We start from the raw sequence: 21,768 nt of genomic DNA on the forward strand, positions 1-21,768 counted from the left end.
AAAATAAACTCAAGTGCCTATCAATTCCCAGAGTCAATAAGTTTCATAATTCCAAGAAACATATTTTGCATTGTATCCCAGGTGAAAGTATCTAGTACTGCTTAGAGTTTTGAGACACAGCAGCTATGTGAGCAAGTTATACTCAATAAATTATAGATGGATAAAAATGAAACCATAAAAATATCTGAATACAGTGAATGTTTTTATAATATGTGGCAGCAAGCCAAAGTAGCCTGTTGGGCTACATACATATAGATTAACATGCATGATTAAGACATCTTTTAAGATAGGCATTAAAAACAAAAATAAATAAATTGAAAAATATCTTTTTAGCCTGTATAATAAAACAACCTACCTCTATTATGTAAGTTTACAAATCAACATGGCAAAACAACACAAACAAGTCTCACCAATGAAGACCAAAACGACAAATGCAAAACTGTTCAACCATAGACAGAAAATCAAATATAAATTAAAATAAAATTTAAAACTTAAACATGATCACTGACCAAGAACTTTTAACTTCTAAAATTTAAGTTAAGGAAATGATGGAATAGCTCTCTAAGAATGATATGTTCAAGAATGATCAATAAAACACTAGTTGTAACAATAAAAAAAGATGAATGGCCAAAATAGGTATCAATAGGAAATTATTTACATAAACTGGATAATTCACAAGTAAATATAATCCAGCTAACAGTCCATACTGTGACAGAGTATCCTAATTCTGTAGAAAAGACAGTCGTTAAAGCTAAAGGCTAGAGAGGCCAGAAGTCCAAGATCAAGTGGCCAAATCTACTTAGAGACTCATTGAGCATCCTGACTTCATAAAGAAGTGGAAAGAGGGCTGGAGAGATGCTCGGAGGGTTGGGTGTGCTTCCTGCACAAGCATGAGGGCCTGCAGGAAGCTGAGACTGCCCCAGAGCAAATCCTCAGATCCCAGGTCAAACAGCTAGGCATGGTCAAGTGCACCTGGGACCTGGGTCCTGCAGGGGAGCAGAAACCCCAAAAACTCTGGAGCTCCACAAGGTACAGAATTAGTAAAAGAAGAATCTGGCTCTGCTGGAAGAGCAATGGAATGGTTCACCGGTCGCTCCACTCAGACCTTCATAAGTTAGAGACTCCCATGGCAGATGAAAGTATGGGAGTGCCTCAAGGGCACATGCCCATCACACACACAGACACACATATAACACACACCACTTACACGCATGCAAAACAAGCAAATAGAAAATATTTTTAAAGTTGAAGGACAAGCGCAAAACAGATCAAATAAAAGGGGTGAGCACACTTTATTACAAATGACTTTCATACTAACTGATCCAGTCCCACAATAGAGCCTTTAGTTCCTCTAAAGGAAATAATTACTTCTTAGAGGTCTCACCTCCTACCACTGCTACAAAGGCAATCAAATTTCACCCGAAGTTTTGCAGGAAACAACCTATATCCCAAACAGTACACTAGCCATTAAATAATGACATGGGCTTATGTTTACTAACGTGGAAATATGTCTATACTGTCAAGTATTAAAATATGCATGAAGAATAGAAGCAGTTGGGAGGTTAGTTTTCTGAAATACTGATAATGAGGGAGGAGAGGGGAGGACGGAGGGAGGTGGTACTGTCTACACCCAAGTAGAACAACAGATCACTGGCGGGGGAAGGCCTAAGGGAGGTCAGGGCGAGAGACTGAGTAAAGGAAGAGTCAGGGTAAGGCTAATCAAAACTTAGGCAATTTTTATACATTTTAAACACCTACCTCAATGTTCTACTTCTCATAATGAACATGTCATTAGTTAACTCTTTTAAAAACTTATAAGAAACATTAAACTATTTAGAAGAGTGCTCCAAATCTACTTATTTCATAATATACAGTGTATAGCAGCCCTTATAAAAGTCCTCCCTTGGGGCTAGAGAAATGGCTCAGTGGTTAAAGACACTTGCTTATGAAGCCTGTTGGCCCAGGGTCCAATTCCCTAGAGCCCATATAAAGTCAGATGAACAAAGAGGCACATGCATCTGGAGTTTGTTTGCTTTGGCAAGAAGCCCTTGTGTGCCCATTCCCTCTTATTCTCTAATTCTCATTCTCTCTTTCCTTGCAAATATATATATTATATATACATATATGTACATATATATATATATATATATATATATATATATATATATATATGTGTGTGTGTGTGTATTTTAAAACTTTTCTAGGGCTAGAGAGATGGCTTAGTGGTTAAGGGACTTGCCTGCAAAGCCAAAAGACCTCAAGTCAATTCCCCAGTACCCATGGAAGCCAGATGTACAAACTGGCACATGCATCTAGAGTTTGTTTGCAGTGGCTGGAAGCCCTGTCACGCCCATTCTCTCCCTCTCCCTCTCTCCCTCCTCCTTTTTCTCTCTCTCAAATAAGTAGAAATAAAATATAAAAAAAAACTTTTCTAAAAAAAAATCCTTCTTCATCAAAAACAAAGTTACATTATTAAGCAAAACATACATAAGTAAAATTGAGCCTTTGAAAAGTTGAGTTAATTGGTCATCTGGATATACTGTTTAGAAAATACATTTTCAAGGCTGCAAGATAATCCAGTGTGAAAGATTGCTTGCTGTACAAGCACAAAAGCCTGAGAGGGCCTGAAACAATATAAATTCAATCCCCAGCACCCAAGGGAAAAAAAAAAAAAAAACAACTTGGAGCCAGGCATGGTGGTGCACACCTTTAATCTCAGTACTCAGGAGGCAGAGGTAGGAGGATCACCATGAATTCGAGGCCACCCTGAGACTACATAGTGAGTTCCAAGTCAGCCTGAGCTACAGTGAGACTCTACCTCAAAAAAGCCAAGAAAAACAAAACAAAAAAAACCTTGGTGTAGCCACACACAAGCCTGAAACTCTACTCCTGTGGGGAGCAGAGCAGAGGGCTGGGAAAAACACCACCTCCAGTTTTAGTGAGAGACTTCACCTCAAGGAAGCAAGCAAGAGAGTGACAAAAAGGGACAGCAGACATTCTCTGGCTTCCACATGCATCTATACACACAGGTGAATACACCACACTACATATACCACCACACTATACATACTACACACATAGGAAAAAGAAAACACATTTTCTCACAACTGTACTATCAAGGGTCTAGTGAGATACTTCAATGGCGATTCCCCAATGTCCGACATAAAGCCAGATGCAAAAAGTAGTGCAAACATCTGTGCTTATTTTCAGCTGCAAGATACCCTGCACACATGCACGCACGCACACACCAAATGATTTTTTTGTTTGTGTTTCAAGGTAGAGTCTCACTGTAGCCTAGGCTGACCTAGAATTCACTATATACTCTCAGACTGGCCTCAAATGCACAGAGTCCTGGGATTAAAGGTGTGCCCAACCACACACAGCAGAGAGAGAGAAAGAATGAGCACACCAGGGACCCCAGCCACTTTCCACAAACTGCAGACTCACGCATCACTCTGCGCATCTGGCTCTGAGTGGGTACCGGGGGTCGAAAGGGAGTCATATAAGGCTCTGCAGGCAAGCACCTTAAACACTGAACCATCTCTCCAGTCCTAACATTTTTAATGTACTATCAAAATTGAAACTATTTTGTTGATATCCAGGTTTTATTTCTTTCATCTTTAGTTTTATGTTACCTTTTACTGAAACTCATTCTCATTCCCTACCATATTTCAAAGACATTAATAAACTATGAGAAGCCCGGCATGATGGCACACTCCTTTAATCCTATCACTCAGGACACGGCAGAGGTAGGAGGACTGCTATAAGTTCAAGGCCAAGTAAGCCTAGACTAGAATGAGGCGCTACCTGAGAAAACCAAAAATAAATAAATAAATAAACAAATAAAAGAAAAAGATTAATTATGAATGTGGCATTGTTTTATATGAAAATAATGACATTTTCTCATTCATTCCTTCTGTATTCAAAGCTACGTATTTTCCCAAAGTTGTATGTTAAGTATATGAAACATAACACTTTTCATTTCAAAAACCTGGGCACCATCTGTGGTGCCATCTTCCAGTAAGCAAACACTAAAGAAGATGAAGAACGAGAATCAAGAATTCTGAGCCAGCCTGGTCTACTTCTTCAAAGCTCCCAGCAACCAAATGCACATAGTACATTGCCTTGATTTCTGCATCTTTTGGAATACTCTCTGAATAAATTTTCCTATATTTTCTTATGTTTGTAATTAGATTGGAATTATACCAGGCTGTGGTACTTGGAAGAGATGGCCCCTAATATATTCAGTGTTTTATTAGTTTGTAGTTTGGATCTGCAGCTACCTGGCTTGAGGACGTGGATCTTTGGGTCCAGCCCTAAATTGTGGTGGATTTGAGATTCCAATCTAAAGATATATAAAGTACCTAGGTTCCTACTGGACTTCCTGAAGTGTGCTGTGTGGTTTTTGTCTTTTGTCTTTTTGGCTTGTGGATCTCTCTCTCTGCTTGGACCTGTGAAAGCAGGCTATCTTCTGCCATAATGGAACTTCCCCTGAATCTGTAAGCTTCAATAAACATCCCTTTCTCCATAACTGTGCCTGGTTTGGAAGTTCATCTCAGTGAACATGATGAAAACTAGAGGACTGGGGCTGGAGAGATGGCTTAGCAGTTAAGTGCTTGCCTGGGAAGCCTAAGGACCCAGGTTCGAGGCTCAATTTCCCAAGACCCACGTTAAACAGATGCACAAGGGGGTGCACATGTCTGGAGTTCGTTTGCAGTGGCTAGAGGCCCTTGCGTGCCCACTCTCCTCTTTCTCTCTCTGCCTCTTTCTCTCTGTCACTATCAAATAAATAAATAAAAATGAACAAAAGAAAATTTAAAAAACCTAGAGGGTTGTAAAAATTCAGTAAACAGTACATGTACACTCTGCATTATTTATATACTTCATAAGAATATTAAAACTAAACTGTAGCAACTGTTAAGTGATGCTTTATGTCTTTTCAAATAATCTAGAATATATTTAAGTTACCAGAAGCAAAATATAAATTAGAACAAGGTTTAATCCTATTTTCCTACAATACTTTATGTTTTGGAAATCCCGTATCTCATCTAGAGTAAATGATGGCCCTCCAAAAATGCAGGCAGCATCCACAGAAGAGGCATCACAGCACATACATGCTCTAAAAATGGGTCAGGTCATTTAACATCCACTGGGAAAATTACTCTACCCATAATTTATGAAATTCACATACACTTTTATCACAAAGGACTTTGGTCCTCATGAACAACTCCACCAGAGTACAAGCTGAGGCACTCAAAATAATATCAATAAAGCAACTATACTTATTGTCAAAAGAGAAAAATAAATTTAGAGAGGAAGGGCGCTCAAATACTTATTTGAGAATAATTATATGCTTCAACTATCTATGCGCTAACTATTACTCTTGAAAAGAATGAGCATATGGGGCTGGAGAGATGGCTTAGCAGTTAAGGCACTTGCCCGTGAAACCTAAGAACTCATGTTTGCATCTCCAGGTCCCATGCAGCCAGACACAGAGTGACGCAAGCCCACAATGTTGCACATGTGCACAAGGGGGTGCACATATCTGGAATTCTTCACAGCAGTTAAAGGTCCTGGTGCACCCATATTCATTCTCATTCTCTCTCACTCAAAAATTAAAAAAAAAAAAAGAATGACCATCCAGAAAAGAGCCTTTCAATCAGATCAAACCTCACATTTCTCAGAATTCAAAAGTAAATGTGCAACATACAAATAAGTAACAAGAGATTTTCTTACCAAAAATGAAATCCAAGCCCTCCTGCCATCAGCTGTATGATCCTGACAGTGCCACCTCCAGCAGCTCTATTTATCACCCTCTAAGTGACAGCTACCTCAGGGGACTGCTAGGAAGCTTTAATGAGGTCAGGTTCCTAGTGCTTAGCACAGCACATGACACCAGAAACCAACATGGTATTTATCATTATGATTCTGAAAATTTTGGAGCAACAGTTAACAAAGGCATAAATAATTTTTAAGTTATTATTGATTTCTTACCTTAGCAGGTATTATAGACTCTTGATGTGCATTTTTTGTTTTCCTTCAATGTCTATCTTCAACCTGAAAATCTTCATAGTAATATTTCAACATTTTGTTACCCCCCCCCCCAAAAAAAGGAAAAAAACATGAGGAACCCAGGCTTGGTAACTCATGCTAGTAATCTCAGCACTCACAGACTGAGGCAGGAAGGTTGCCAAGAGTTCAAGACCAACATGTGCACCATCGTGTTCCAAGCAAGTCTGGGCTGTTGAGTGAGATCCTCTCTCAAATAACAAAACAACAAAAATACAAGAGGAATATTTTCATAAAAGTACAATTTTTTTTCTAAAATTGAAAATGTATTTTTCAGACTATAGAATTAGAACACACAGTCACAGATTAAGATGTGCCCAATGTAACCATCAATATGTCACATAAATTTGTTCTTAACTCCTAAAGAAGAAAGAATGGGAAGAAAGCAATATTTGGGGAGACTTACTATATACTAGAAAGGTAAAACTGCCTCATTAAATCCTTAGAAACCCAAGAGAGATTAACTTGTTGAAACTGAGAGTTAGCAAGAAAGATGGAAATGGAATGTAAAACGAGGTCTAAATGGTTTCAAAGCTTATCCTTTCCTGTCTCAATCATAAATTTCATAGCAGAAATGGTTGTAAGTGCTTATGATATAATTTTATGATAATCTCAAGTCTCTAAAGTGTTAGCAATGTATCACTTTAATGAAAGAAAAGTTTATGACTATTCTGTTGTTCTGGTTGTAATGTTAAAATAACTAGCCTACAAGTGCCCATTCAACAAGATTTATTCAGTCATTTCCCCTCAGTAAAAGTTTTCCTAATCATCCCTTTTAAGCATCTACTTTCATTACTAGAGTTTAACTCACTTTAAGGTATCAATCTCATTGCTTAGCTTTATGTGGTAAGTCTCTATATCACTTAATTAGGTGGCTGTTGTTAAGTATCCCCAACCTTGCCAACATACAACATATAAGCATACAAACTTTTATCTATCCTCTATCCTCTGCTCCACAATGGCCACAGGTGAGTATGTATGGAAAAAACTACAATGCTAATTTTTCTTCCAGAGAATAAAAAACATCACCCTGAGTACATTTTCAACCCTGGATCAAGCTGCAGTATCTAGAATAAACACCAGTTTTGTGCTTTCCGCCTCCCCCACCCCAACTAACTGACTCCATTTAAACTGGTAATACATATTTTAACTATTTATACTTTTCACCTTGTGCCAGCATGTAATTTTTCTTCTAGTTTCTTCCCAGATAAAATCACAGGTCCTGTAGCTATCTCACTGTTCTACTACACCTCCCAAGAAAAATATGACATACTTTTCAAACTTCTTTTAGCAATAGACTTTTTCAAATAAGACCTAAAAGTATACACATGACAAAAACAGACCAAAATAAATAGCTTAACATTTGCTTTATCCAAATCACAGGATTTCTTCAGAACACAGTGTTAAGCAAATATGATTTTGAGCTACCACCTTTAACAGGAAACTCCTTGGGAAAGTTCCTGTTCACTATTGAACTTCTGACTAAATATATTATCTCTGTTAGAAGTTAAATAACTATTATTCATAAACAGACTCACCTTATGTATAGCACATCTAGGATAATAGTCTACAAGTGTCCCAAAGAAACAGTATAGCCTCTATTAATCTACAGAGCTCTGAAACAGGCACATAAACATAGATACATAAAGAAGGTAATACTGAAAATATAATGCTCATGGGCTGTAGAATGGCTTATTGGTTAAGGCACTTGCCTACAAAGCCAAAGGACTAAGGTTCGTTTCCCCCAGGACCCATGTAAGCCAGATGCACAAGGTGGTACATGTGTCTGGAGTTCGTTTGCAGTGGCAAGAGGCCCTGGTGCACCCATATTATTTCTCTATCTCTCCTTAATTAATAAATATTTTTTTTAAAAAAACATAATTCTGGGGTCTACAGAAATGGCTTAGTCATTATGGTGCTTGCTTGCAAAGCCTAAAGAACTAGGTTCAATTACTCAGAACCCACAAAAGCCAGATGCACATCATGGCACATGAATCTGGAGTTTGTTTGCAGTGGCTAGAGGCCCTCGAGCCCCATTTGCTCTTTCTTTACCAAATAAGAGTAAAATACTTTTTAAAAATGTAACTCTGACAGCAAAATATCTTATAAGTAGGGCAAGGGTGCAGCTCAATGGTAGAGTGCGTGCAGAAGGCCTGAGTTGGATCACCACCACTGAAAAAAAAAAAGACAAAGTCATAGAACTGCTATTTTCTTATTCCACAAGGAGAGCCAGGACATACTTAAAACAAAGTGAGCTCGCTATGTTTATATGTGTTTATTTTGCTTCCTTTGTACTTTTAACAGAAAATCCAAGCATTAGTCATTTGTTTTCCATCAAAAGCATCGCTTTTCAACTAGCTGACAGTGTATAGATATTGTGTGTATTAGTTTCTTATAACTGGTAGGACAAGTTACCACAGTTCTTAACCTTAAAAAAAATCACAACCTTACTGTCCTATAGAACTAAAGGTTAGAAGTACAAAATGGATATCAAGGTCGGTGATTTGGCTTGGTAGTGGGCTTGCCTAGCATGTAAATTGCCTTGGGTTCAAACACCAGCATTGCACAATGGATATCAATGGGCTAAAACTAAGGCACTAGCAAGGTTGAGTTCCTTTCTAGAAGCTCTGGTTCAGGTGAGTTTTCTTGCTCCTTTAGGTTGTTGATTGTGGTTTGAAGACAACCTGGTCCCATAACCCACAGGCCTCATTTCTTGCTGGCTGTCAGCTGACAGCAGTTTCATGCTTCTAAAGACATCTGTGTGGCTTGACTCACAACCCCTTTCCTCCATCTTCAGAGATAACAGAGATCATACATTTTTCAAGCTTTAACTTCCTGTACTTTCTTCCATCCCCTGACCCACATTGCTACCTTCTTCTTTCACTTTTTAAAAGGTGACTGACCATGGCATCATAAGAATAATCCACAGTACATTCCTGGTCTAAAAGCCCATAGCTTTCAATAATTGCAAAATCCCTTTTGCCTCTCAAAGGAACGTATATCATAGGTTCTACAGATAAAGACATGACTCTAACACAATACTTAGTAACCTTCACAGGTTTGAGGTCAAATCAAACCACAAAGCATGACACTACTACAGTATTAATGTGTCCTCCAAAATTAATACATTAAACATTTAATCCCCAATGCAACTGTGCTGTAAGGTAAGGCTTTGGGGAATGTTTTTAGGTCATGAGTGCTCCATCGAGATCAATCCTCACAGATAGTACATGCTGCTATAAAAAAAGCTTGTGGGAATGGGTTCTCTGTGCAGCTCTTCCACCATGCAAGAACAGACTTTTAGCTGGGCGTGGTGGTGCACACCTTTAATCCCAGCACTCGGGAGGGAGAGGTAGGAGGATCTCTGTGAGTTCAAGACCACCCTGAGACTCCATAGTGAATTCCAGGTCAGCCTGGGCTAAAGTGAGACCCTATCTCAAAAAACCAAAATAAATAAATAAATAAATAAATGAACAGACTTCTCCCTGGCCCTTCCCCATCCTGCCATGGGAGGACATAGTACAAAGTCTTTCACCAGATGCCAGTGATCTTGGACTTACCAACCTCTAAAAATGATGAAAGAATCACTTTCTGTTCTTGATCAATAATGTAAAGTGTTATAATCTCTTATGGCAGCACAAAATGGATCAAGTCAATATTTTGGCAAAATAGTTGTTAGGAGAAAAAGAATGGAGCTTAAAAGGCTGAGCAGCTGAACCATTAATACTAATATGATAGGTGAATCCATATATTTAACCATTGCCATCCTTACTTTTCTTCAAATGGAATAATAGCTACATATCTAAACATAAGTTACTCAAAGCTTAATTAATTAAAATTCTCACTTTAAACAGCATTAACATTCACAGGCAAGCTGCTTATTTTATCTAGATATTATCCTGAATTTTTGCTACTGTATGCTGAAAGATAAAATCAACAATGGAACATAAATCTTATATGAGCATGATCGATCAAATATAAGATTTAGTAATATTAAATTCTGTTGAACATGGGGAGGGTGGGAGGTTACTATGCTTGTCTTTGCCCATACTAATTATTAATCCTTTCTGACCATTTATATTTGAGCCCATTACCTCCATCTGGTGGCAGCTGAACCCAGGCAAGTAAGTAATTTAGACACAAAGACCTAAATCAAGCACACCTGCTAAAAATGTTTCTCTGGATCACTAACACTGTTGATGTAAAATTACATACTGAATTCCCTTTGCTAAAGTTGTCACAAAAGATTATGTACAAATTAATTGCAGTTTAAAATAATCGAGCTGCAGAGATGGCTTAGTAGTTAAGGAGCTTACCTGCAAAGCCAAAGGACACAAGTTTGATTCCCCAGGACCCACATAAGCAGATGGACAAGGTAGCACATGTGTCTGGAATTTGTTTGCAACAGCTGGAGGCCCTGACATACCCATTCTCTCTATATATGTCTCTTTCTCTTTATTTCTCTCAAATAAATAAATAAAAATAATCACATGCATATAAAAAATAAAGATAATACTAGAAACAGTGTGATACTATCATCCCTACAACTACACATTTTTGTTTTGTTTCTTGCGACAGGGGTCTCACTCTGTAGCCTAGACTGTCCTGAATTCACCAGGTACAACAGGCTGGCCTTGAACTCATAGGGATTCATCTACCCCAGCCTCCCAAGTGATGGGATTATGAGCATAAGGCACCACATCAGGTTTCAATACACAACTTTAATATGCCTGAAATAAACCCTAAAAATTTCCCAACAACATCTTATAAATATCTCTAAAACATACATTAGTTCAGTAATATTGGGATTCATGTATTATATGACTAAAATTATATAAATCATAGTTCCATTTGGGCAAAAATCAGAAATGTCTGACTTTAAATGGATGCTTTATTAGCCTAAGGAACCATCACAACTACAGTAAGATCATGGGTGTATCAAACAATTACATTATCCTCTCCTTCCACAATAAATATATCTTATAATTCTTATGTCAGATGTACTTTTAAAAACATTCTGTTGTGACACATGGGGTTAATATACAGTAGATTAGAAATAAAAAAATAAGGTTCATAAAATCAATAATAAGCAATAAAAGTTAATGGACAGAATACTTCCAATACACCCAATTGCTTCGGTATAATGTACTGTTAATTATACTTTCAAAAATGATCTTTAAACAATTCAATAAGGCTTTAAAATACAACATTAAGGCATTAACAACCATAATCACAAAATAATCTTACTAGTTAAATATAGCATATCATCTATAATTTATATTAGTATCTTATATTTGGTTATCTAATGTCTGGTTTCAAATATTAATCATATTTCAATCAATTAGCTTCCTCTAATTACCTATTTGCTTATACTTAATTTTATATTCAAGTTACTCTTGGAAAGTTGAATGAAATTGTGATATTCTCCTGCTTAAAAACAAAAGTAACTGGGCTGGAGAGATAGCTTAACAGTTAAGGCTCTTGCCTGAGAAGCCTAAGGACTCAGGTTCAATTCTCCAGTACCCATATAAACCAGATACACATGGCAGCACATGCATCTGGAGCTCATTTGCAGTGGCTAGAGGCTCTGATGCACACATTTTTTTTCCTCACTCTCTTTCAAATAAATAAAAATAAAATAAATGAAAAATAAAAGTAACTTTAGGTGATCTAATAATTGGCAATGTCTGTCAAACCCATAAATGCAGCCACAGAGTTTAAGGAACAAAGCCTTGGTGGATTAAAAACATAGTCTCGGTCTGAAAAGATGAGCCAATGGTTAAAGGCTCTTTCTTGCAAAGCCTGACAACCAGTGTTCAATTCCCCAATACACACAGAGAGCCAGATACACAAAGGGACATGTGTCTGGAGTTCATTAGCAGTGGTAGAAAGCCCTAGAATGTATACACACACTCTCTCTGTCTCTCATTCACTCACTCAAATAAGTAAATAAAAATATTAAGAAAACTAGCGGGCTGGAGAGATGGCTTAATGGTTAAGCACTTGCCTGTGAAGCCTAAGGACCCCGGTTCGAGGCTCGATTCCCCAGGACCCACGTTAGCCAGATGCACAAGGGGGCGCACGCATCTGGAGTTCATTTGCAGTGGCTAGAGGCCCTGGCGCGCCCATTCTCTCTCTCTCATTGCCTCTTTCTCTCTCTGTCTGTCACTCTTAAATAAAAATGAACAAAAAAAAAAAAGAAAACTAGCTACAGATGATTGGGCTTCTGCGTGAGAATGAAAATACTTAGTAGCAGAGGCCAGTAAGTTAAAAAGAAGACATAAAGGGAAGAGAAGGGAAGGGAGAAGGATACTTAATAGGTTGATATTTTATATATGTAATTACAATGATTGTAATGGGGAGGTAATATGATGGAGAATGGAATTTCAAATGGGAAAGTGTGGGGGTGGGGAGGGAGGGAATTACCATGGGATATATTTTATAATCATGGAAAATGTTAATAAAAATTTAAAAATAAAATAAATAAATAAATAAAAAAGAACATGGGCTGGAGAGATGGCTTAGCAGTTAAGGTGACTGGTTGCGAAGGCTAAGGACCAAGGTTCAATTCCCCAGTACCCACATAAGCAAGCTACACATGATGGCACATGCATATGGAGTTCTTTTACAGTGGCCAGAGGCCCTGGTGTGCCCATTCCCTCTCAATCTCTCTAATACACAAATATATAGAAGTATGGAAGAACATAAACTGGATTTCTACAAACACACAGACATATGATCTTAGAACCCATTAAAAAATAAGCTATAAACTGGTCATGGTGGCACACACCTTTAATCCCAGCACTCAAGATGCAATGGTAGAAGACTCATTGCGCGTTTGAGGCCAACCTGAGACTACATCGTGAATTCCTGGTCAGCCCGGGCCTACCTTGGAAAAAAAAAAACAAACAAACAAAAAAGCTATAAAAAGATGATTTTCAGCTTTGTTCAGAGACATATCTTCAGTGTCTAAAATGGCATATAGCATGTGTAGCAGGCATCCAATAAATATTGTGGAAAAGATGAAGAAATTTATGAAAGTCTTACAATAAAAGAAAGTTTTTACTTATTTATTTATTTGAAAAATGAGCCAGGTGTGGTGGCGCATGCCTTTAATCCCAGCAATCGGGAGGCAGAGGTAGGAGGATCGCCATATGAGTTTGAGACCACCCTGAGACTCCATAGTGAATTCCAGGTCAGCCTGGGCTAGAGTGAGACCCTACCTTGAAAAACCAAAAAGAAAAAAGAAAAATGAGAGACAGAAAGAGGCAGATAAAGAAAGAGAAAGGCTGCACCAGGGCTTCCAGCCACTGCAAACCAACTCCAAATGCATGTGCCACCTTGGACATCTGGCTTATGTGGGTCCTAGCTAACCAAACCTGGGTCCTTTGGCTTTGTGGGAAAGCACCTTAACTGCTAAGCCATCTCTCCAGCCCAAGAAAAAAAAGTTTTTTCTTGATAATTCATGAAAAGTATCATTACTAGTTACAAATGTACAAAATTTCTTTCTTTCCAATTTCTCTTGACTAGTTGTCAGTGCCAAGACTGGGAAAACTTGAATCACAGAGATATAAGTAAACATGTTTTTACAAATATTAAATTACATATAACCTGCATAGCTTTATAGTTTTAACACATTAACTTTGAGATAATTCTACTGTGAACATCTTTTCATCAATTTAAAAAAAATTTTTTTTTGTTTATTTGTATTTATTTAAGAGGGACAGAGAGAGAATGGGTGCGCCAGGGCCTCCAACCACTCCAGACACGTGCACCACCTTGTGCATCTGGCTAATGTGGGTCCTAGGAATCAAGCCTCAAACCGGGGTCCTTAGGCTTCACAGGCAAGCACTTAACCACTAAGCCATCTCTCCAGCCCTCTTCATCAACTTTTAATATTTAATATTTCCAAGAAAGTTGAATAAAGCCAATATATTAGAAGAATGGGTTTAAAGACTACATCACTACTGTTATTACTACATCTATTGGTTCTACAAAATAATAATAAAAATTTAGCTATTTCTAAATATGATGGATTGTCAATGGTGATAAAGGCATACACAATAACCCTTGGACTAATTTTATCTATGTTTAATAATTTCATAATGCTACCGATCAGTTTTTGAGCATAGAAATCAAGTATGAGCAAAACATCACAGCTGGTACTAGAATTTTACACTCTTATGTTTAGAACATACTGTGAAAACAACACTTAAGTATTACTCATCGCTTAAGAAATTAACTTTTAATTTTTATTTTATTTATTTGCAAGCAGAGAGAAAGAGAAAAAAAGAGAGACAGAGAGAATAGGCATGTCAGGGCCTCTAGCCACTGCAAATGAACTCCAGATGCATGCGCCCCCTTGTTCATTTGGCTTACATGGGTACTAGGGAATTGAACCTGGGTCTGTTGGCTTCACAAGCACGTGCCTTAACCACTAAGCCATCTCTGCAGACCAAGATATTAACTTTTAATGACATATTCACAGTACACTAATAGCAACTTAGTTATGTTCACCAGATGACTCTAAGCAAAGCCTACATTTAATCATCACATAACTGCAAAGTTGAGAAGTGACTGAGGGTTATTTCTTTGATCAATAAAAATATAGCATAAATATAATTTTATAATTGAAATATCAAAGACAGGAAAAAAAGAAAGAACACTTAGTACATATTTTTCTGATATCTCTTTTTAAAAATGTACTTATTTATTAGAGAGAGAGAAAGAATGGGTATACTAGGACCTCTAGCCACTGTAAACGAACTCCAGACACAAGTATCACCATGTGCATCTGGCTTATGTGGATTCTAAGGAATTCAACCTGGGTCCTTAGGCTTCACAGACAAGCACTTTAACCACTAAACCATTTCTCCAGCCCATTGATGTTACTTTAGCATACCATCAAGTGTTAGCAATCTTGATAGCTAAGATATATATAATCAAAGGCCTTCTGAACCTATAAAGAACAAATACCACTGAATATATCCACTTCTGAAAAATGGCTGGGCACCCAATGAAAGGAAAGACTCATTAAAATAAAGGCACTGGACTTTTCTATGTGTACTTACTAGCTATTCAAAACTTTCCTTTAAAATTATTGAACCTTAAACTCGTTAACAGGCAAAACCATGAATAATGAGCTCCTGAATATCACAACCCTAATCTGAGTATCTGACAAAAGAATAAACAAAGTAAGAAATGTAGTCATACATCAAGATGGAATTTTTCACCTAATAAAAACTTAAGCTCACATGAAAACTTACATACAAGTATCTATCAAAATTCATAACCACCAAAAATCTAGACAGAACTCAGGTACCCTTCAACAGTCACCGATAAACAACTCAGTGCCTCACAGAATTTCACTCCACAAAGCACACAGTGACAAACCACTGGCACACCCATGGACCTGACGAGGTATGAAGTTGGGAATAAAAAGCCAGTCTCCAAAAGTTACATACTTCATGATTTCATTTATGTATCAGTCTTCAAAAGACAAAATTATAATGACAGAGAAAAAATGGTGGTTGCCATGGCTAGGGGGAAGGACAAGCATCATCAAAAAGGGAAGATAAACAAATTCAGCAGAGTGATAGAGCTGTTCTGTATCATAACCTATATGTGCTAAATTTACAAACTTATTTATGAAAAATGGCCAATTTTACTGTATGATCATTTTCGGAAGTAAACAGCCTTTTCAAGAAATCAACTAATTTTACTCACCCATTCTTAATGTAAACAGCCATTTTTTAGTTTGCTCAATAATATTAATGCTAAAAACAGAAGTTAACAAATCAAGTAAAGTCTACCAACTTTTTTAGTCATAAAAGGACTTACCAAGTTCATTGAGACTCTGAGCAGCTTTCGTTATCTCTCTGCTTCCCCCCTGCAGCTGTCCTTGGAGTCTCTTACTGAGATACAAGATGCGAATAATTCTCCGAAGCAAATCACAGGCAACCTGTTCAAGTGGCACAGTGTTGAGTAACCACAGCGGATCCACAAAGTCTGCTGCTTATGATGACGGCTAACAAGTGAATCCTTCCATTCTGTCTAGATGCTAAAAGATCATTCATACTTTTTCATTTCACACCATTCAGATACCTAAATAATCACAAATCTTAAAAAAATATGACATCTCCTAGGGAACAGTAACACCATATTTACTCTTTAGGATTAAACTCCAATTTATTCCAAATGGAGAGAATTTGAGATTGAGATCCTATGGAACCCAAAGAGTCTTTTCAGTCTTGGATCAGTTTTCTTGACTGCACACTAACTTCAAGTAGATAGATTCAAAAAGTTCCCATGCCTAAGTCATAACCCTCACCAACTAAATCAAAATCTTTTGGGGCGATGGCCAAGTATTAGATCAGTTTGCTTTTTTAGTATCTCCAAAGTGATACCAATATGTAGCCACAGATGACAACCACTACTAAGCTAGGCTTCCTGCTACTGCCTTCATCCTAGTTTCTATTTCCTAAGTGCTAGAATAGTCTTAAAACTTCTATGAGGTTCAACGCGCCCCCGCCACCGCATCCTCCTTGCTTGCTCTCCCGCATGCCTGCCATGGCCTCCGTAAAGCAGCTCAAGGGGAGGTGGCGCCTGGTGGAAAGCCAAGGCTTTGAAGAGTACATGAAGGAGCTGGGAGTGGGCCTCGCTCTGCGGAAAATGGGTGCGATGGCCAAACCAGACTGCATCATAACCTGTGATGGCAATAACCTCTCCATCAAAACTGAGAGCACTTTGAAAACAACACAGCTGAACTGCACCCTGGGAGAGAAATTTGAAGAAACCATAGCTGATGGCAGAAGGACTCAGACGGTCTGCACCTTCACCGATGGTGCTTTGGTCCAGCACCAGGAGTGGGACGGGAAGGAGAGCACGATCACCAGAAAGCTGAAGAACGGGAAGCTAGTGGTGGATTGTGTCATAAACAATGTCACCTGTACCCGAGTCTATGAAAAAGTTGAATAAGGATTCAGTCATCACCCTGGACAGGAATTAGCTCTGAGAATGAATAAGCTCAGTTCAATGAGCAGAGAGCAGACCTCCACGCTGCTGCTTTTCTTCCATTTTGTTTTTCATTACTGTGTTCAGTTATCTTTATCACAAGCATTTTACACGTAACCATTTCAAAGTGTTGGTTGAAGTAGGATCATCCTTTGGTTAGTAAATAAATGTGTTTGTGCTTTAAAAAAAAAAAAAAAAAAAAAACTTCTATCAATGGAGAACACTGTGCTCAGAAGCCATAGCTTGCTGCAGGAAAATCCCCACACCAAGGGGGGGAACCTCCCAGAAAGATGTTTGTCATGGATGACTGTGAGGTTTCACAAACAATACAGGCTAACGCCAATGCTCTTGGATGACTACCAGAACTAGACAGAAAAACCCGACTGCTAAAGGCACCACATGTATCAGTTGCACGACAGAGAAATCAAACTGGAACAAGCTAGAAGTCTCCTTCATGCTGGCTAGCACTTGTCAGCACTGCATAGGCATGCTGCTGGGAGAGACTCATCATCAACAGTCTTAACCAGCAGTGGACTATGCAAGATACACAACCAGCCAGGCAGGCAAGATATGCCCACCAATGCAATAATGGCAAGACTGTTATGGAAGTAACAAACTGCTGCTGAAGGATCTCAGGCCCACTCCACAGGAGGTAATTCATGCCTGGTACTGAAAACTTAGTCAAAATCCAATGGTTGAGAAGGTCACAAACCTTAGGTGAAAGCTACTACTGTTTGGTTAAATGGATAAAGTTGTGCTCATCAACATGATGGCTAAATATTTATGTTTGTGCCCACAGATTAATGCTACTTTTACTTTTGGTCAGAGAAGCTTCTTTTTTTAGATGGTGGTAACTACTGTGAAGAACCAAAGTGCTGAGAAGTGACAGTTCAGTGCTCAGTAGCAAATAAGACATATTTATCACACCCAACAAGGCTCAGTGAATATTGCAGAAGAGGTGGCAGAAAGAATGTTAAGTGCCAGAAAATGGAAAGGAATGCTTTGGAATGCTGTCTTCTGAACACAAAGTGGCACTGCATTCATGACCACACATCATATGTTATCTGCAGAACAATGGGTCCATCAACATGTTGTCATGGATAATGGAGGAAGGCAAAAGAAAATCAAACTAGAAGAACTCGTTGGAAAAGAAGGGGTTAAGCAGAAAGGGCATGGGGGAAAGAAGACAAAAGAATGGGAGCAAAGTATGATTATGTACATGTATAAAAATTATCAATTTATTTTATTTTATTATTTATTGGAGAGCAAATAGACAAAGAGGCAGAGAGAGAGACAGAAAATGCGTGCACTAGGGCCTCCAGCCACTGCAAACGAACTCCAGATGCATGTACCACCTTGTCCATCTGGCTTATGTGGGGACTGGTGAATTGAGCCTCAAACTGAGGTGGTTAGGCTTCACAGGCAAGCGCTTATCACTAAGCCATCTCTCCAGCCACAAAAATTATGAATTAAAATAGATTTTAAAAACTCTCAATTTTACCAGTCCTTAAAGAAAAGGCATACCTCTATTGGAGTTTTCTTGATTTATTAAAATTTCTTTTAGTTAATAGTTGTATTCATTTATATGCAAGCAGAGACAGACAAAGAGAGAGAATGGGCATGCCAGGGCCCCATAAAAATGAACTCCAGATGTATGTGCCACTTTGGGCATCTATCTGGCTTTTATGTGGGAACTGGGTAAATGAAACTGGGTCCAATCAGGCCAACAGGCTTTGCAAATATGTGTCTTTAATCATTGAGTCATCTCTCCAGCCAGCCCACTTTGATTTTATTAATATTTATTTGGAGATGATGTCATCTATTTAGCAATGAGCCCACAAAGGCCTCAATCTCACTATGCAGCAGTGTGGCTCAAACTCTTCCCCCTCCTGCAGCTGCCTCTCAAGTTCTAGGACTTCAGAAATGTACCACCAAGCGTGGCAGAACTGACATTTTTAGACGATCAGTATGGAATGTAGAATCTCGCACAGCCATTTCTGAGATTCTTTTTTAAAATACTTTTATTTATTTGAGAAAGGGAGTATGGGCACATCAGGGCTTCCTTCTGCTGCAAATGAACTCCAGACACATGTGCCAGTTTGTGTGTCTGTCTGGCTTTACATATGTACTGGGGAATCAAATCCAGGTTGTCAGGTTTTGTAAGCAAGTGCCTTTATCCATAAAGCCATCTCCCAGCATATTTCTGAGATTCTAAATACATCATGAGCTGAAATACCAGTCCTTACTCTAAGTGACCCAGAACTGTCCTTCCAGAATTGCCTCAGTCCTATCAAATAAAGGGAATGTCTTCAAATATAAAATTTTCAAGTTCATTTCTAATGTTTTTATTCCTAAGAGGCTCATTCACTGTCTTGCTGCAAAACAAACCACTGTTATTTTACCTCTATTAATACAAGGGTCACCTTAATCCAAAGCTTCATCATCTTCAGGTAAACACAATGGTCTGGCTGGCTTTCCAGCATCTCACTGAAATCCACCCAGCCAGACTTACCTCCTTAAAAGCTGCTTTCAGCACTCCAGACCTCTTTTTAATAAACTTCAGTGCCTTTCTACTTACAGATTATGCTCAGTTTTCCAAGAATACCATTTAATAAAACCCTCATTCAACAGGTCTTAGCTAATCTATAAGGCATCAGCTCTCATCATTTCCCAATATACATCCCTCTCCTGCAACCAATTTTCTTTCTTTATTTTTTACTTTCTTTAGTATAAAACAAACTATATAAACTACATTCAGATGCACAGCTAAATGAACTCAAACCACTACCCAGAAACAGTCATCCAACTACCACAGAAGTCTACCATGTGTCCCTCCCAAACATGTTACTGCCTGTCCTCCCCTCCACCTCAGAGAATCCATTAATCTCAGTATCACAGGATTTTATTTTCAGCTTTATTACTGAAATAGGCACATATATGAAGACTGCAATCTCACAGAGGACTTTAACAAGTTCCTGTCATCCACATTTCCTATAAATTAGTCACTGAATTTAGATAGCTTTATCAGATTATTATTTAATATTTTTGGAGATTAATCATTAAGTGGGGGCATATGTATAATACAGGTGTGACTTCTTTTTGGGGTGGCATCAGACACTGGTATGAAGTGTCTAACTACACTAAAATTTCTGACTGCAAATGGTGACACTCCAAATCTAGTGTTTCATCTTTATTGGCTAGCACACAAAATTGCTAATATAAAGATATTTTATCTCCTCTACTGTTTGCTCAGGGGTCAGGTTTATACAGCAAAGTTGTTGTTTTAAACAACTTTTTCTTGGCTTACTTTAAAAGGATAACCACTAAACACAATCAATTTGTGCTTGTTTTGTATTATTGTGTTGGGTTTTTTTCATTATGAACCCATATACTTAAAATAATGCAAGTGCCAATCAATGTAATTTTCATCCTTACTGATGTTCCAATTGTTCCACTTTGACTATTGATCGACTGCGCCATGCACCACGCTACCCGAGACTGCGGCATTTCCTTGACACGTGACTTTCAGAGCTAAAGCTGAGATAGCTCGTAAGCCTCCAGCACCTCTGGCCCTCGCCTCCCGCACTGCACCCCTAGTAGTCACTGACCTCTTCCTCGGTAGTTGGTATAAAAATGTGTCACTTAATACCATGCTACCAACCTCAAACCAAAAATTTTTCAAAAAAGCCTTGGTTTCTTTTAAGATGAAATGGCATTTGAAGACCACATTCTGGAAGCCAGGCTTGCTCATTTCTGAACCTTTTCCACAGACACAGGCAACAAATGTCAAAATTAAAATATGGCATAAATATTCATTATATTTATTTCACAGTACACATACAACATTCTATGATTAACATTACATATACATATGTACCAAATACATACATATATAGTGCTTTTACTATTTTAGTATTAAATTAAAATATCGCAACTCCACGTTGATACTCCAGAATCAAAGGCACAGAAAGTCTACTTAACCTTCTATCTTGTATCTGTATATCATTTTTTTAGACACTGAGAGTCTTGGCTCTTAGGAACATAGGAGGTAACACAATTAAAAATACATGTGATAGGGGCAAGAGAGATGGCTTAGCATTTAAGGCACTGGTCTGCAAAGCCAAAGGATCTAGGTTTGATTCTCCAGGACCCACGTAAGTCAGATGCACACGGTGGTGCATATGTCTGGAGTTTGTCTGCAGAGGCTAGAGGCCCTGATGTGCCCATACACTCTCAATCTGTATTTCTCTCTGAATGTCTCTCTCACATAATTAAATAATTCAATTAAAAAATGGGATAATTCATTTGCTCTACTGCACAATATACAAAAAAAGTAAGGTATGGTGAAGAACACAATAAAACTGTGACTGCTGAAAATAGCTACAATAGTTGCATATATGCTCTTGTCACATTTTTTACTATTGAATGCTATTTTTCTAGCAAACCATATAGTTTTTACTTACTATACTTTATATTACAATCCTCATGTAATCCTAGAACTATGCTCATTACAAGCTTTTACACTGAGCAAAGTTCGCTGTCCATTGGATTCCTAAGGAAGTTACAGGAACAAAGTTTACTGTTTCTTTTATATTAATGTGAGTCATTATGCTTGACAATCACTTCAGCTCCTGTATAAAATTATCTATTGGTGCATAAGAAGCCAGCACAAAACTCAGAGGCTGA

At 38.1% G+C, this 21,768-nt stretch overlaps 2 protein-coding genes across 4 annotated transcripts in view; one reads left to right on the forward strand and one right to left on the reverse strand.

Annotated features, from left to right (window-relative positions):
• Cog5 (component of oligomeric golgi complex 5) overlaps positions 1–21,768 on the reverse strand; it is a 277,027-nt gene that overhangs the window by 231,653 nt on the left and 23,606 nt on the right. For all 3 annotated transcript variants that reach the window (XM_004652876.3, XM_045135739.1, XM_045135738.1), the window contains exon 6: positions 15,910–16,030. In XM_004652876.3, coding sequence (XP_004652933.2) covers positions 15,910–16,030 — 121 coding nt within the window. The remainder of the gene's footprint in view (positions 1–15,909; positions 16,031–21,768) is intronic.
• LOC101617100 (fatty acid-binding protein 5-like) lies at positions 16,625–17,268 on the forward strand. Its single transcript, XM_045135743.1, has one exon. The coding sequence runs from the start codon at positions 16,630–16,632 to the stop codon at positions 17,044–17,046; it is 417 nt and encodes a 138-aa protein (XP_044991678.1). The 5' UTR covers positions 16,625–16,629; the 3' UTR covers positions 17,047–17,268.

Source organism: Jaculus jaculus, chromosome 16, assembly GCF_020740685.1.
Source record: "Jaculus jaculus isolate mJacJac1 chromosome 16, mJacJac1.mat.Y.cur, whole genome shotgun sequence".
NCBI lineage: Eukaryota > Metazoa > Chordata > Mammalia > Rodentia > Dipodidae > Jaculus > Jaculus jaculus.

What these genes read in the sequence shown, in the direction of transcription:
- LOC101617100 (XM_045135743.1), top strand. Translation starts at nt 16,630, where the DNA reads ATGCCTGCCATGGCCTCCGTAAAGCAGCTCAAGGGGAGGTGGCGCCTG.